We start from the raw sequence: 15,524 nt of genomic DNA, 5'->3' as shown, positions 1-15,524 counted from the left end.
TGGCACAACGTGTCTTGGGTTACCAGGGAGAAAAGGTGGACTCTGCTATGAGCTGGGTATTAGAGAGAAGCCCAGGCCCTTCTTTCTTCCCATAGATGGAAGAGTCATGTCAGAGAAAGGAGCTAAGCACAGTAGCACCAAGATGAGGTGTGTATTTGGTGGAAAGGTGGCTGGTTGGCAGCTCCAGCACAGAATGGAGATTAACCACTGAATCTACTTCAACAGCATTGGTGTCCAGCAGCAAGGTAGGATCTGGGTTACAATGAGACATATGGTCTGGGATGCACTGTGTTTATGTTTTATATGTTTACATTTGGTCTTTGAACCCTTCCACAGGTAGCTGTTTCAGTGCAGGATATCTTGGCTCCCAGGTTTTAGATTAGCTCAGAACAAAGAATAGTTTGTTACAGTGAGGGTGGGCTGACACCCGTGACTGCTTTCAGCATCTGCTCATAAATACCTTCAGAAGCAACTGCTCCCTGTGGAAGAGACTGGCAAAAACTGAGCAGCTATATGCTTGGTTTGTGAGAACCTCTCACTGTGTCCTAGTGAAGATCCACTCTTAGCAAAGAACCTGCTTTCTCTCTGCATGCTGACGACATTGCAGAACATTGGTTGTGTCAGATTTGCCTGTCCTTTCTGGCAGGATTGTTTGTTGCGAGGATACTTAAAAGCTGTGTTTTTTTCTATCTAAAGAGGAAAGTAAAGTATTGGAGTTGTGTTTTCCCATTAGAGCTTGTGCTTGATGAAGGGAAAGGTGATTGCACTGGGTAAAGATGTCCTGCTCCCCTGCTGCATGTGGAGCTTCCTTGGGCCCTTGGAGGGATCTGCTGCCTCGTTTTGCACTGGCTGAAGCATCAGCTTTTCTAGGTGCCTGTATAGCTTGAGAGGGCTGCCTCTGTTTTACAGCTTTTCCAACAGGAACTGAGCAGGGCAGGTTGCTGCATCTGGCATCTCCCCTGGGGACTCCTGCTCAGAGCCAGAGCACCTGAGGGGATTCCCCTGCCCTGGGCTGTGGGAGCCCAAAGGCACTGGCCCCACCCAGCACAATGGCAAAGCCTGAGCCAGAAGAGGCTCAGCCTTCCTGCTGGACCGGGTGCATGAAGACAGGAAACAGGGAGGGGGCTTGTTTTCCCCTTCCTACTCTTTGTGTGGACTTCTGTTGTTCTGAGGAGCCAGGTGTTTGATATGTAAGTGAGGATTATGAACTACTCTTCCAACTTCAGCTCTTGTTCCAACTCAGATTGCCTCATGCTGCTGCTTTTAAGGATGCTTACCTTTACCTGGGCTACTGGCGCTTGATTTCAGAATCTTCAGATGCAGATTTGTGCTTTCAATGACCACACATACAGAAGCTTAAAGGGTTTGTGCCAACTTTTATTATCTTTTTTTGGAAATGGGATTTGGGGAAGGGAAGGAGATGTGCAAGGAGGAGCTGATTGTTGCAGATGGGGATGTTTGGGATGTATGCTGGCAGCAGTGTGTCTGACCAAAATGACTGAAGCAGTAAAGCATGACAGCCAGGACACTGCCTCGGTGGATGTGCTTTCTTTACAGGGTTTTTGGTTTTAAGGTCTACTTTGTAGCTTATTTCACATACAAAACAAGAAAGCATATTTTAATATCTCTATATGTATTTGTATATATATATAAGATATATATATATACACACACATATTTTATATTCTTACAACCCCCAGCTCCTAAAGGTTTCAAGTCTGAAGGGCCATGTGTATATATGCATTATAAAGAAAGGCTAATTGACTGAGACAAGGCTTCCTTACAGGCTGTGTGATAAATAAATGGGCAAGATATCTTTCATTGAAGTCTTGCACGTGTGCAGAGAATATGGTTCAGCCAAGCACCAACTGGCAACTCCCTTCAAGCTGTCCTGTCTCTGGCTATTTCCTGCAGGGATGGTGTGAGGCTGCCTGTGCTGTCCCAGGAATTTGGGGGGCTCACCCCTGTGGGGCTTGGAGGCGCAGATTGAAACGTACTTGGTTGTGCTGCCCATGGGTCAGGCACCCTACATGTTGGGGCTCCTATTTCCCCATGGGGCTTCCAGTAGACTCTTTAAGTTTATTTTACCATGGAGGAGAAGGTTTGGTGGGCAAGAAGGGAAGGGGTTTTGAAGGGGAAAGACAGTCAAAATTCACCATACAATAGACAAATCTTCATAAAGGTTCGTCTGCCTGCTCATCCTTTTCTCTCTCTCTCCCTGTCTCCCTCTTACGCTCTCAAGTTCACTCTCATTCTCTGCAGGACGTACGCTGTTGTAGGGCTAAAGGTCTCCTTTCGTCAGGCTAAGGTCAAGTCCCTGGTTGGCAGAGGGCAGCCCTTCATACGGGCCTGTCCACAGCGTACTGGCAAGGGCTCAGGTTGGAAGCTGCTGTCTGCACCGCTGGGTAGGTGAAGTTGGCATGCTGCTTGGCCTTCAGCCGCAGGCTGGCCAGGCTGGAGTTGCACGTGTCCCTGTACATGTAGGGGCTGGCTGTAGAGGCGTAAGGACAGGCACTGGATGAAACAGCAGAGTTGAGGCTTGGGCTGTTCAGATTATTGATGTTTCCCAGGTTGTTGAGGCTAGGGGCCGGTACTCCGGTCACTGCAGTAGGGACCATGGATGAAGGCATGGTCATTGAGGTGATGGAGCTGGGTGGGGAAAACATGGGCTGGGAGGAGAGGGGACTGACGTTCATGGAGTTGAAGAATGGAAAGCTCTTGGCCGAGAGTGGACTGCTGGCAAGCCCCTTAGTGGCCCAGTTGTTGTAGGAATAGCTGGAATACATGTCATCATAGGGCTGCATCAGTCCATTGAATTGGGCTCCAAAGCTATTCTTGCACAATTCGGCCTGTTGGTTCCTCTCTCGTTTCCTCCACTTAGCTCTGCGGTTTTTGAACCAGACCTGCAAGAGAGAGAGAGGGAGGGCATGGGAGTTGCTCTAGCTGACCTTGCAAGGGGCCTTGCCCTGGTTTATTTGCCCTGCAAGACAAGAGCAGCTGAAGGGCTGGTGATGCTCCCAGGGAGATGGGAGGCTGAGCATCAGGAAAGAGCTGCAGCAAGATGTCTGGGCTTCAGGGTCATCTCCCAGCAGGAATCATGAGGTGGTCCTCAGTCAACAAACAAAAACCCAAACCACTGCCATTTCACAACACACGGAATAACCCTCACTCAACAGATGCCCTTTATACAGGAAAAAGAGAGGAAAATACTTGCTGTATTTCCAAGTGACCACAGCCAGGAGGAGGGGTTGGGATTCTGTGACTTGGGAGCAAAATATTTGGGGGATATGGCTTGAAAGCTGCTGAACAAAGGAAATAACTTCTCTTCTTTTGACTTTACCTCAGGACTGCCTTGGAGTAGGATGTTGTAAGTCTGTCTTCTAACAGGAAAATCTGTTAGTGTTAGAGGGGTTCAAACAATATAACTTCCTAGAGCATGGAAGCTGCTGGAAGGCTATTCATGGTGCTGCTAACTCATATTTCTGGTAGCAGAGAGAAGCTCTCACTCCAGCTGGAACACTGCCACACCATGCCTGTGACTGCACATTGGTTTGGGAACCCAAGAGTGCCCTTCAGCAAGGGTGAGGTTGGGGAGTGATGGTACTGCAAGGAAGGGGTCTGCTGGGTCGAGGCAGTGAGCTGGTGGAGCTCTGTGGGGCAGAGCCTGAGCTTTGTATCTACCTGTGTAATTGCAAGGTGGCCCTGGATGTAGAAGGCACCAGCAGCAGGTGTGCCTTCTGTATGTGGCAGGATGTGTCAAATCTCAAGTACAGACCCTGGTGAGGTGTTTCGAAGACAGGGACATTTTCTAGTGCTCCTAATTCCTTCCTTGGTTTGGGAACAGCTTGGCTTCTTCCCCACAAACTCAGGCCCAGGAAGGTGGAAGGGCTGCAGTCCTACCCGGACTCGTGCCTCTGTTAAGTTGGTCCAGACTGCAATCTCCTCCCTGGTGCTCATATCTGGATAACGGTTTCTCTGGAAAGTGGCTTCCAGCTCTTGGAGCTGCTGGCTGGTGAAGTGTGTCCTCTGCCTCCGCTGCTTCTTTTTGAGCGAGCCGTCTTCAGGGTTGGAGTCGTCTGTCTGGTTTTGCTGGGACTTCTCAGTGTCTGTGTGAGAAACAGAAAGATGAGAGATATCCCCTGAGTTAACTTGAGGGCTTGGATGAACTTGGGGAGCCTATCCTTGGGGCAACCAGTGCTTCCTCAGTGAGGTCCCCTTCCACTGCAACCACCATGAGGAGTGGTCCCATCTCCCTCCCTTGTCCTTGCAAGCAGGCATCCACCCAGCACGAAAACCAATGTCCCCTTCATGCAGCACAACTTGCCTTTGTTTATCTGCCACAACAGATGTTAGCTTCAAAATGTCTTGATTTAGATTTTCCGAACTTCCAGTATTTGGATTTCATTTATCACAGTTCACATGGGGGATAGTGGCAGAACTTACCGAGATCAGAAGGTTCCTACTCTGCTTAAACCTCCTTGCCTAAGGTGTCCTTTATAAAAACTGAACAGAAATTGACACCTATGACACAGCAAAAGATCCACTCATGTTTCTGTGGACAAGTGATGGGAAAAGGCAAATTGCAAATTGACACCAAGCTGAGGCTCTTCAGTTAATTCAACCTGAGAAGCACAAATTTTCACTCCCATTCTTGCTTAGGTGCACATGTTTTGATTTTTAAAAAATAGGGTAAGGCCTCTCTTAGACCTTACCATTAATCACTCCAGCATCTCCCTGTCTTTCTGTTCCTGCCTTTCTCCTGATTCACAGATCCCTCTCCTAGAGGCAGTGTCTTTCGTTTCACTGCCCATTGAATGAACATCTCAAAACTCTCCAGTGTTCACACTGATATCTCACTGAAATGTATAGCTCAGGCTCCTTCTGGGTGTCAAGTCCCAGAAGCCAGCTGCTTCCCTGTGCCACAGCACAGGGAATACAAGCAGGCAAAATGCAGACATGGGGAGAATGCACATACAAATATCTTCAAATATTTAGTTGTCCTCCACAGAGTGCCCAACTGCTCAAAGGTGACACTTTCTTTTATGACAGAAGAAAGCTATAACTTGTGTTTAATTCTGCTGGGAATCAAGACAAGTCACCATAGTGGAAATTTTTTCCAGTGAAAATAAGTAATTTCTGATGTTCAATTCCTTCCTCTGATCTAGAAGGCAGGTGAAGCATTTCCAAATGAAAAACAGGTCTTCAGCAGGGAGAAGAGTTGTTCTTTTACAATGGGAAATAGTCAGCTAAACTAAATAAAAAGTTTTGCAAATAGTTCCCGAATTGTTCCACTTGGAAGAAGAACCTTTAAAAAAAATCCTGGCATCACTCTGCTAAAATTGAAATTTTTGATTAGTTGCAGTTCTTTGAGTGGAAGCTAGTTTAAAAGGCTTCAAAGTCCAGAAAAATCTCAGCATGAAGATGTTTGGTACAGCCCCTTAATGAGTCGGGATGCAAGGAGATAGCATTTTGGAATACAGTTGAGTCAGGGGAAAAAAGAGATTCCACAAGTCAAATGGATGCGCTCTGGAATAATTGGCTCTGTCTTTTCCATTTAGTTTTTATGGGGGATGCAAAAGGCCTAAAACACTTGATCCCCCACAGAGACTGCTGCAGGAAAGTGCTGTGCCAACAGCAGGTGCCTTAGTGGGGCCCAGACCTGGAAGATGCTCCCATCTCAGGAACCTGGTGCCACTACTCTGTTCCTATGACAGCCTGTTAATTCAGAAATATTTTCCTTCTGTTCTTGGAAAACCCTCCTTGTACTTGCCTTTCCTCAAAGGGAGCAATGCCGGAGTTGCAGAAAGCATTTGCAGGAAAGGTGCTCGCTCTCCAGGGATGAAACCCTGGCTGCGGTCAGTGGTTTGTTCTCCTCCAGCCACCTCTGCTCCAGTAGCATGTCTGATGCTATCCACCAGCAGAAATGTGAGTGCAAGGACAGTGAGATGGCCATTGCTCACAGCAGTAGGGTGTAAGCTGGTTCTTCTAAGCAGGAAGGTGCTATGTCCTGTTCCCAGCATCAGGACCAGTTTGTGTTTCCATCCAGGGTGTACCTGTACAGGAACTTTGCCAGCACACTCTTGAAACAAAGCCATAGGAATTGAAAAGTGGAATGAAAGAGCTTGGTTGAGGTCTTGCAGTACTCTTCTCATTTTCATGAGCCTCTTTGTTTGTGGATCCCATGTTCAGCAGTACTCTTGGAAACATGCTCTTAATGTGAATTTTTATAGTGGTTCTTGCCAAGCAGATAAATCTGATTTATCTAGCTCAGTGCTCTAAACCAGTATTGGATGCAGGAGATTCCTGCACTATCCATCTCCAAAAGAGATTAAATGGGGAGTGATTCCACCCATCTGAGCTAGTTGTTAGGAATGGCTCAATACAGATGAATGGGCAACATTTAGTTTGTTCATCTGCTCATTATGGGTTAATTAGGAGCCTCATGCATACAGGGGATGTGTTCTCACCGAAGTCCCTGACAAATATTCATTTCCAAAGGGGCTGCTGTGAAGCAGGAAGCTAAGTCCAATTGGAAACTCCTGCCCAGGACTACCCTTCTTCACTCATGAAGAAACTATACCAAGAGGGAAAGAAAATGGAGTGAAGATACCACTGGTTTACAGGCTGCATCTGGGTGAAAAAGGTCACAATGTATCTTGTTTGGTATTTGTCTTCTCAACACCCTCTGGTATACCTACTTTTCATAAATCTGAAGTCTAAGGAGAAGTAGGAATCCCAACTTCGAGCCTTGAAAAATCTCTGCAGTTCATCTTGGTGTCCTCTTTGTTTCCATACCTGTTACCTGTGTTTCTTTCTGTGTGTCATCCCTTTTCTGTTTCTTCTATAAGCAGGGAATAGGTGTCCTCTGTAAAAGGTACAGAGTTTTGACTGATTGCAGTGAGGACCCAAACTGTGGCAATACAGGGAAAGAAAGGAGCCCACAGAAAGGACGTGGGTGCCTTGAATCCATGCTGAGGAGCACAGTATGGGGAGATGTGGGGCAGTTCTTTACCTGACTCACTTCTCATCCTCTCCCCTGACCTGTGCTACCTGATGAAACCTAACAGAAGGGGGTGTCACCAACCATGCCATACAATTGTAGGACACTTGAGATCCCTGAGTGCTGAGTCCAGACAAGAAGGTTTGTGTTCACTTCCTCAGCATCTCTTACTTGTGTGGATGAATGAAGCAGGGCCAAGGAGAAGTAGAGAGGCTGCTCTCTTGAGGGGAGTCAAGAAGTGCCAGAAGTGAAGCCCTGCCCCTGTCTCAGGAAGCCCTTATCTATTCTGCCTGACACTGGTGATGCATGGCTGCCATCAGCCCCTGGTGCAATGGCACAAGCTGCCAGCATCTGCACACAGGTAATGCTGACAGTCACCTCCCAGAAACATTTTATTTCTAGACTGCTTAAGACAGTGGGGAGTGATGTAGCCACATGTCCAACGCTTATTGTCACCCCAAAATAGGTTGTAGAATATATCTTGTACATGTTCGCCCACTCAGTGAAACTACTGTGGCCATAGCTGGAATTAGCTGCTCACGCCTAATGGAAAGAAAAGTCAGTGCCTAAATTGGCACTTCTACCGCATGCCAGGGTGGGCTCAGTAGGGAAGGCCACTTGAATGGAGACACTGCCATGCATCCAAAGCAGCTGACAAGGAGCCACTGAACTTGGGGATGTGCCCAACTAAGGTACGTGTGCAGTAGGGAATTTGTCGGGCAGATTCTCTGACTCTGGTTATCCCAGCGTAACTCCCTTCATGATACTTTCTCTGGGGAATTTTAATCTGCATCATTATCCTTATTAGCTTTTGAGTGCGGGTGAGCCTGGAGGCTTTACACGGAGAGCAGCGGGCTGTCCCCGGCCCTCACTCCCTCATGCTGGCACTGGCAGAAGCAGCTTTGCATTGTCCTGACATCCAGAATGACAAGAGGTAGAATGGTAACCAGACAGATGTACAATCCAGTGGAAACCATAGCATTTGGTAGCTGATTTCTGAACAGGTGTGAATGGTTTATCAGGCTTCTTATTCAGAGCCTGATGAAGAATTCAGCCTTGGGGAATGGTCAGAAGCACCTCTGTGGGAGAGCAGCAGAGCAGTGCACCAAGGCACAGGTGAGGAGAATTTTTCAGTTAAAGCAGGAGCAAGACAGTGCTTCCCTTTCATCTTAATGCTTGAACCTGGAAAGTTCAGCCTAAGGTTTACCTTTACCATGGAAAGTTTAAACCCAAACAATTTAAACAGAGGTAAAAAAAAAAAGAAAAGAGCAGCTTAAAATCAGAAAATTAAAATTCTGTGCCTTGGATACTTCCTATGTAGTGGGGAGAGCTCTTCTGCTCTGGGGAGCCTGCTTAGGCAAATACAATAAAATCTTAACTGGGCTATGACCTGACTTGCCTGGCTCTGGCCTGCCATGGGCTTGTACCCTTGTGAGCAGTGGCTTCCTGCAGCCAGGGCCAGATGTCCCCACCACTGGGTTGAGGTTCTCACCCTCCCAATAGCTGTCATTGCAATATGGACCCTTACACCTTTGCCCTGCTTGTTGGCACAGCCATGCTGCTATGGCATTTTGCTGGCTCCCAGTACAACGGGAAACTGTCCCTCTGGGAGCACTGCAGCCAGCTCCTGCAAGCCATTGGCCACCCAGATCCACCCACAAGGATGGCTCAGGGCTTTTCTTGTATCTCGAGCCTCGCACTCACCGCTGTGGTCCTGCCCTTTGCAGCTGTGCTCGTGTTGAGGAGTTCCAGAGTCCGAGAGAGACAAGGCTGGGCTGCGAGCCTCTGCGTCTGCCAGCAGGTTGAAATCCATGGGGCAGGGATTGGTGGTGGAGAATGAGGAATCTGAAAAACAGTAGTCACAGTGTGATCAGAGAGATCAATGTGTGTGTGACCTCTCCTCATCACCTCCAGCAGGGATTTGCCTTGAGGAAAGGTCTAGGAAAATGAAAGGATCCCAGTGTGATCCTTGGACACCTTTGAGTTTCTTGGCTGGAAAATGGACATACTGGGCTTTCAGCTGAGCTTCCCTATAAATCAAAGATCATCTAGTGACACTTCTATTTGCAGCCTTCAGAGAAAGAGCCTCCAATTTATAGGTGACATTCAGACTGAAATAGCAACGCCGGGAGCATGCTGTGTAATGGAGATCTGAGGAAGTGGTTTTGGGCCAGCCAAGGGCTGTTAGCACCTTCCCCAGTCATCCCACCTCTCCCATCCTCCCTGCCCAGCTTCCCTCCTCTTTCTCCCTTGTTTCTCCACAAGCTGGTGAAGCTTAAGTAATGCTGTTCAGAGAGCACTACATGCACACATCCCAAAAGAAAAGCATTCCTGTGCCTAGCACTGATAGAAAGGCACATCTGCCTACACAGCCACTGCTACAAGCAGAGACCCAGGCAGTGCAAGTAGACTCCTTTGAGGTACACAAGGACCTCTGTGTACTGATGGGAATCACATTTCACACACTTAGGTGCCTGGGAATGAGTGGTCCTGGCTGCAGCAAGAGCTTGCTTCCAGCATTAGATCATCCTGACCGGACGCTCCCCATGTCCCCTCAAGAGACTGGCCTGTGCTGGTGAGCCATCTTCCCTGGCTGAAAGCATCCCAAACTGGGAAGCTGTCAGTGCTGCTCCCCACGACTGCAGGAAGCATTGTGACTCTTCTGCCACCTCCTTCACAGCTCTCTATCCCAAAATCAATTATTTTCATCATTCACTTCCTTATGGGACCCTGCACCCTCTACCTGTATTGTCTAAAGGAGCTCAGCTGAGAGCACCACTTTGTTCTGGACCACATTAGATGCTCATGAAGAGGCAGGCATGAGGTTTAAGTGTTCCAAGCCTGGCTACATCCCCTTGGAAAGGGGAGCTGACCCTGCGTTAATCCCTAATATGAATTTTGGATCATAACCCAGCAAAACACAGGATATTTCACTGCCACTGGTGCACAGTTTATGAAGGCTGGATCACTTTGAGGGGACCACAGCAGCTTCTGAAACTTTGGCCACTCCCAGCTGATATCTCACCTTCCCAGCTAGGGATCCTTTTCCTCTAAGACACAACAGCTGATACACTGTGCCAGGATCTGGGACCTCTGGGTTTAGGAAAGTTTGGACCAGGTGTTTGGGATTTTCAAACTTTAGGAGGAGACCAGTTGAGAAGGCTGGATCCTGGATGGTGAAGGATTGCCCACCCCTCAAATCCATGCGTGTCAGGGAGGGAATGTGCTGAAGACAGTCTGGACCGTGTTAGTTTTTAGACATGTAAACAAAAGATTAATCACATAGCTGTTGTACCTCTTTTGGAGGTGGATGACAGTGACTAAGAATGTATTTTCAGAGCTGTCTAAAGCCTCCTTTAGTCAATTTGCACAAGGCTGCTGCCAGGGCCCTTGTCAGGGCTGATCCCCATACTTGTAGTGTGTTTTCCAGGCTGTGATGAGAGGGAAAGGAGCCATTTCTAATGGTTATCTGCCTGGCTTCTGCAGCAGATCTCACTCACAAAACCCCTGCAGTTTTCCTTGCTCTTCACTTCACTTGACCTCCACTGCCTCTCCCAGGTACTGCTGGGGTAGTCTCAATACTAACCTCAGTCAGTGCTCTCTGGAAGCAGCACAAAATGAACCAGGATGTGGTTCTGGATTCCCAGACCTTTGCCTTGCTCTGGGCTTCTTCTCTCCTATGGGAGAGAAATAGCAGGACTCTGGCTTTGCAATGAGGCTGGTTTCCATTTCCACTTTGTGGCAAGCCTGACCTTTGATGTCTGCTGGCTGTGTTAAGCTCCTGGCAACAGCCAGGCACAGCCCTGTTGCATTCTGCCATGTGTACATACATGAAGTGATGTGACAGAGGCTGTGTTTTCTTTAATACCTTTGCATGGAGTAGGAGAGTCCATCTGCTGCTGATATTGCCATGGCTTTTAGCATTACTCTCAGAATTATGCAGAAACGCGCGGTGAATTAATTCCATGGATTAAGTCTTGATTAAGATGTGTGTCACTTTGCTGTCTCAGAATTTATTAAGAGCCCTTCTTGAGTCTGCAGCAGATGGAATTTCTGCCCAATGTTTGTAGATGATAATTTCCCCTCTTCTACTGCCATTTGCATATGATTGCATCTGTCAAGCACAATTTCCTCTCTTCTAGAGCCTGACTCTCTACTGGACGATTTAAGGAGGAATTCAGATCCTTGCCTTGCTGTAACTCAAGGACAGTGTCCTCCTGTGCAGGGTCCTGTTTGCTCTTTTTTCCACATCTCGCATTACTTTCATCTGTACAAACTAGGCAAAGATAGGAAAACCCAGGGGGGGAGTATGTTACATAGACAAGGGTCCATAGGCATAAATGACAACACAAGGTACAAGGCTCAGGAGAGCCTAGTCCTGGTATTGAAAATTTATGCCCCATCCTGGATTGCACCAATGCAGTGGTTGCAAAGTTCATCCAAGCTGCTGGACACAACATAGCATGTTTGGCCTGCCTCAGAGATACAATGGGCACTTAGATTAAAACTGGTTATGAAGTGTGGCCAGTATTCAAGTTTAACCTGGGACCTGTGGCTGAGCACAAGTTTGCTTTGTGAACTGAACTAAAAAGCAAGAGGATTTCAGAGAGGTGTTGTATGTTTATATGTAATTGCATAACCTTTTACATGTGCCATATGTGGTGGCATCAGGGAATGCCTTCTCAATTTGCTCTGAGCAGGTCACGGAGAAGCAAAAGCATGGGGAGAGAGGGATCTCCTCAGCATGATTATAAAAGCAGGGAAAATCTGCAGTGGTGGCTGCATGTGTATTTACCCAAAGGCAACCCCATGCTACTGACACAAAAGCCTGTAAGGTATTCTTCTAGATTATACACCCTTTTGGATTTTAAAAAAGGATCTTTTGTCCACATTGGCTAGATCTTGCTGTAGGCAGAGACATTAAGAAAGTCAGCGCTAACCTTCATGGCATTTCTACTAAGTTGTTTGCCTGGTCTGAATGAATCAGTGGAATTGGCACCTCAGAAATATTTTTAGATTAAATCAAATTTACCATCTTGATCTGACCCTTCATCTCACTTTCTTTTAACATAAAAGAGCAGTTTCTTTAGGGACAGCTCCTGTATTAGCAACAAGCAGTCAGGCTTGCTCAGAGGCTTCAGCTTTGTAAAACTAGCCATGGCTCCCAGTCTGCTCCAGCACCAGTAACTCCTTCCATCGATGTATGCTATTGCCCCTGAGATAAAGGTTCCCAAACCTGTAACAAATACATCTCTTCTTCCAGTCACTGCCTATGTGCACCCTCTCCTTGGTGCCCATGTGAACTTGCTGTGGCTACCTGTGCAAGACCCTTCAGCCAGCCAGGGAATTGCCATCTCTGCTCCACGGATGTGGTGGAGGGCAGGGGAAGAGCAGTCCTAGCTCTAGGCCTTTTCTCTTTTCAAATGCATTCCCTTTCTATTTCTGTGTCAGTTCCTGACTTGCCAAGCTGGGGTCATTTAGGCAGTAGAAGGAGGACACTTCTTTGTGAGGAGGGCAACCTTGTTTACCTGAAAAGAGAAACAAGGGTCTCTGTGACCCACCTCCTAGTTCTCAGTAACTGCTCCATCACCTGGGAGCAAAGAGGTTTTGCTTGGTTTTTTTTTCTTTGAAGGGGTAGGAAGGAAACATAAAGGTTGACTTCAAGCAAGGTAAGGCTAATTATAGGAGTGGCTTTTGTGATGTGAGTCTTGTCCATGGAGAGCTGCCTAGAGACTGACTTGTGTGTGCTGCTCAGCTCTCTGCACTGCCATTGGCAGCAGGCTTCTTGCTGGACCTGCTTTGGCAGGTTGATCTGGAAGTGAAAAGCTGCCTCTTGCATTGTTTCGATGTTATTTGACTTCCCATGGGCACACAGGGGTGCTTCAGCAAGGACCTGATGCTTCAGGTTCCAAGATAGCAGCACAATGACCATTGATGGCCCAAGGATAGGAGGGAGGCTCTAAGCTGGCCTCTCTGGAGCAGATCAGCACAGCCCTATGGACCTGTGAGTTTCTTGCCTCCAGCCAGGGCCAGAGTAGCTGGATCTTCTGCTTGGAATTGCTGATCTCCACAAAGAGTTACCCCTCAGGCTGAAAGGTGCTCTGCAATCATTTGGGGGGAAGTGTCCTTTCATTCTTGCATCCCCTGAGGTGAAGGTATGATGTTACATTAGATTCTTAGGGTCAGAGCTGTCTCTTCCTGCTCCATCAATCGCAGAAGTCAAACTACTGCTGATTGCTTCACTCCTCCCATGCTTGTGTTCCCTGTGTGCCGGCTTACTTTCACAAGAGACAAACATTTGGGACTTATTAATGGAATTTAAATGTGCATTTTCAGGAAGATGATCTGGCTCCGTACTTTGGTCCCTGTGAGGGGCTGAGGTAAGGTGGAACAGGCCCTGCCTCTCCCTCTGCTCCTTGTCAAAGAAGAAATGATTGGGAGTGTGCCTGTTCTCTTGTGGAAGAGCATTTTGTTCTCTGGATACATGTGTTTGTTCAGGCGATGGTGCCATCAGAGTGCCTGTGGGCTGGAATTACAAGTGCCACATCAGCACAGCACATGAATCGTTCAGCAACCAAGAGTCAGATTCTCTGCCGGCCAACACAAGTGCTGCCTGTGAGGGGCTCTTTCCCCACTGTTAGAAAGCAAGAATGATGGGGTGCAAAATGAGTTAATATTTGTTTCCTTGAGACTATAGAAATATAACTATGGGGAGACCAAGGTCACCCACTGCTAAACATCTCAGTGTAGCTTTAAATCTCTAATCTTAATGGAATTGCAGCAGGAACCAAGAGCAACCATTAATCACTGGAAGATAAACAGCAGCAGCCAACTGGTGACCCGGAGCGCAGGGCCATTATGGGACAGGAGAGCAAGCTGCCTGCCTCCAAAAACATCAGGCTGTGCACAGCCTCAGGCTGCCTGAGCAGTGGTTTCGGGTGCACACTCAGAAGTGGATCATCGACCTCCAGCAAGGGCTGAGTCACAGGTTATAATAAACTTTATTTCTCGATTTAGTCCCTACAGCTGGGCACTAACCCCTGAGCTCCTGAGGGTGGCTTCGTAGCGGTGTGCTGCTTTGAAGCTTGGAACACAGTTTAGGGATTTTATTCCTCTCATCAGTAGGAATTGCCAAAGCTCCCTGAGGCACTTAGTGGCTTTGTTGTCAGAACAAGTTGTCTGGCACTGCCCCACACATGGATTGGGCTGCAGAGCACTAAGAGCTGTGCATGGTGCCACTGAACTGCAATAGCCCAGGCTCTCGCTGCCAGGCTTCCTGGCCACAGCCGGCAGCAAGGACCTGAGAGCTGGCAGCTCTCTGATGAGGGGTCCACGTTATTTCTCTTTTTGTGCATGGCTCTAAAGAGAAGTTCCCAATAATGTGAGGGGGAAGAGGGTGAGGAGGTAAGGTGCTGCCACTGACTTGTCTTATAATGTAGGTAAAACTATATGACTGATCTGGGATTGTACCCTTCATCTCAGAAATCACATAAATGAGCATATCTGTGCTGGTGGAGGTAATGAAGTTAAATTATTTTAAGTGCTCCCAGATCCTCAGATAAGAGGTGCTAGGAAAATGCCCAACCATCCTGAATACTGCCTATTGCATTTCCTGGGGGCTGGAGGCAGCCTGCAAGATGAGATCAGGCCACTCGCTTCCCTCACTTTGACATAAACCTCCAGCTGCAGAGGAGGATGATGGCTGAAACCGCTGCTCTGGGTAGCAGAGGGTTAATAAACTGCCTGTATTCCAGAGGATTATCACAATGGAAATGTCCCAAGGATTGACAGCTCCATACCCATGTCCACAGCAAAAAAAGCCCACAATGGAATGTGTCCTGTTCGCTTATTTGATGGGCTGCACTGTGCCCCTGTTGTGTGGAAGAGCCCTGATGTCACCATGCCCCATACACAGTGCATCGTTCTCCACAACAGGTGTGTCTGCAGTCCCCTGGACTGGTGCAGACCCTGCCAAGGTGAAGCATTGGGTTCTGCAGAGACAGGGTAATGTGCTTGGGCTTGGCTTAAAGCAAGTTCTTTGCAGTATTATCTTTGGACCTCAGTGCTACCCTTAGAGTACCTGGATTGTTTCTGAAATGACGCACAAAATTTGGGAAAAAATTGCTAATCTTAGCATAAAAGAAAAGCCCTGCCAGACTTTCTGCAAAGTTGTTTTTTTTCCCTAAACTAAACATTCATAGTTCTTGCATTCTTGTTAGCATTGTGCTTCAGGTCTCACTGTGTCCAGCTGTTTCTTCAGTGTCCCTTGGACTCTGTGTCTCTGTGGGGTGTTTGGCACCTTGGATCTATCAGCCAGAATTGGGATTTTCTTTCTGACAGACTGTGCAGTTATATTAATAAAACTACACTTTGTTATGGCTTACTTTGTTTGTTAGGCATCTGGAACAAAATAATTCAGCAAAAAACTCAGTTTTGCCCAAACAACTTTCCATCTCACAAAGTTGCTGGCATGGTGTGGATCCATCATGCAGGAGTGCTAGGAGTGAGAGCATGGTCCCACAGT

General features: G+C 47.6%; 1 protein-coding gene across 5 annotated transcripts in view; it reads right to left on the bottom strand.

Moving 5' to 3' along the window:
* Window positions 1-1,356: 1,356 nt before the first annotated feature.
* Window positions 1,357-15,524, bottom strand: part of PITX3 (paired like homeodomain 3) — a 28,017-nt gene continuing 13,849 nt past the window's right edge. For 4 of the 5 annotated variants that reach the window (XM_086899010.1, XM_086899008.1, XM_086899009.1 and 1 more), the window contains exons 2-4: window positions 8,705-8,845; window positions 3,901-4,106; window positions 1,357-2,903 (exon numbers count right to left, since the gene is read on the bottom strand). In XM_086899010.1, coding sequence (XP_086755136.1) covers window positions 2,340-2,903; window positions 3,901-4,106; window positions 8,705-8,813 — 879 coding nt within the window. In that variant the 5' untranslated portion in view covers window positions 8,814-8,845 and the 3' untranslated portion in view covers window positions 1,357-2,339. Of the gene's footprint in view, window positions 2,904-3,900; window positions 4,107-8,704; window positions 8,846-9,567; window positions 9,993-15,524 lie in introns of those variants that run through there. The other variant, XM_086899007.1, reaches the window with a different exon arrangement.

This window comes from Cyanistes caeruleus, chromosome 8 (genome assembly GCF_971803275.1).
Source record: "Cyanistes caeruleus chromosome 8, bCyaCae1.hap1.1, whole genome shotgun sequence".
Classification (NCBI taxonomy): domain Eukaryota; kingdom Metazoa; phylum Chordata; class Aves; order Passeriformes; family Paridae; genus Cyanistes; species Cyanistes caeruleus.
The sequence above is the reverse complement of the archived record's forward strand: the minus strand, read 5'-3'. Positions and strand labels throughout refer to the sequence as shown.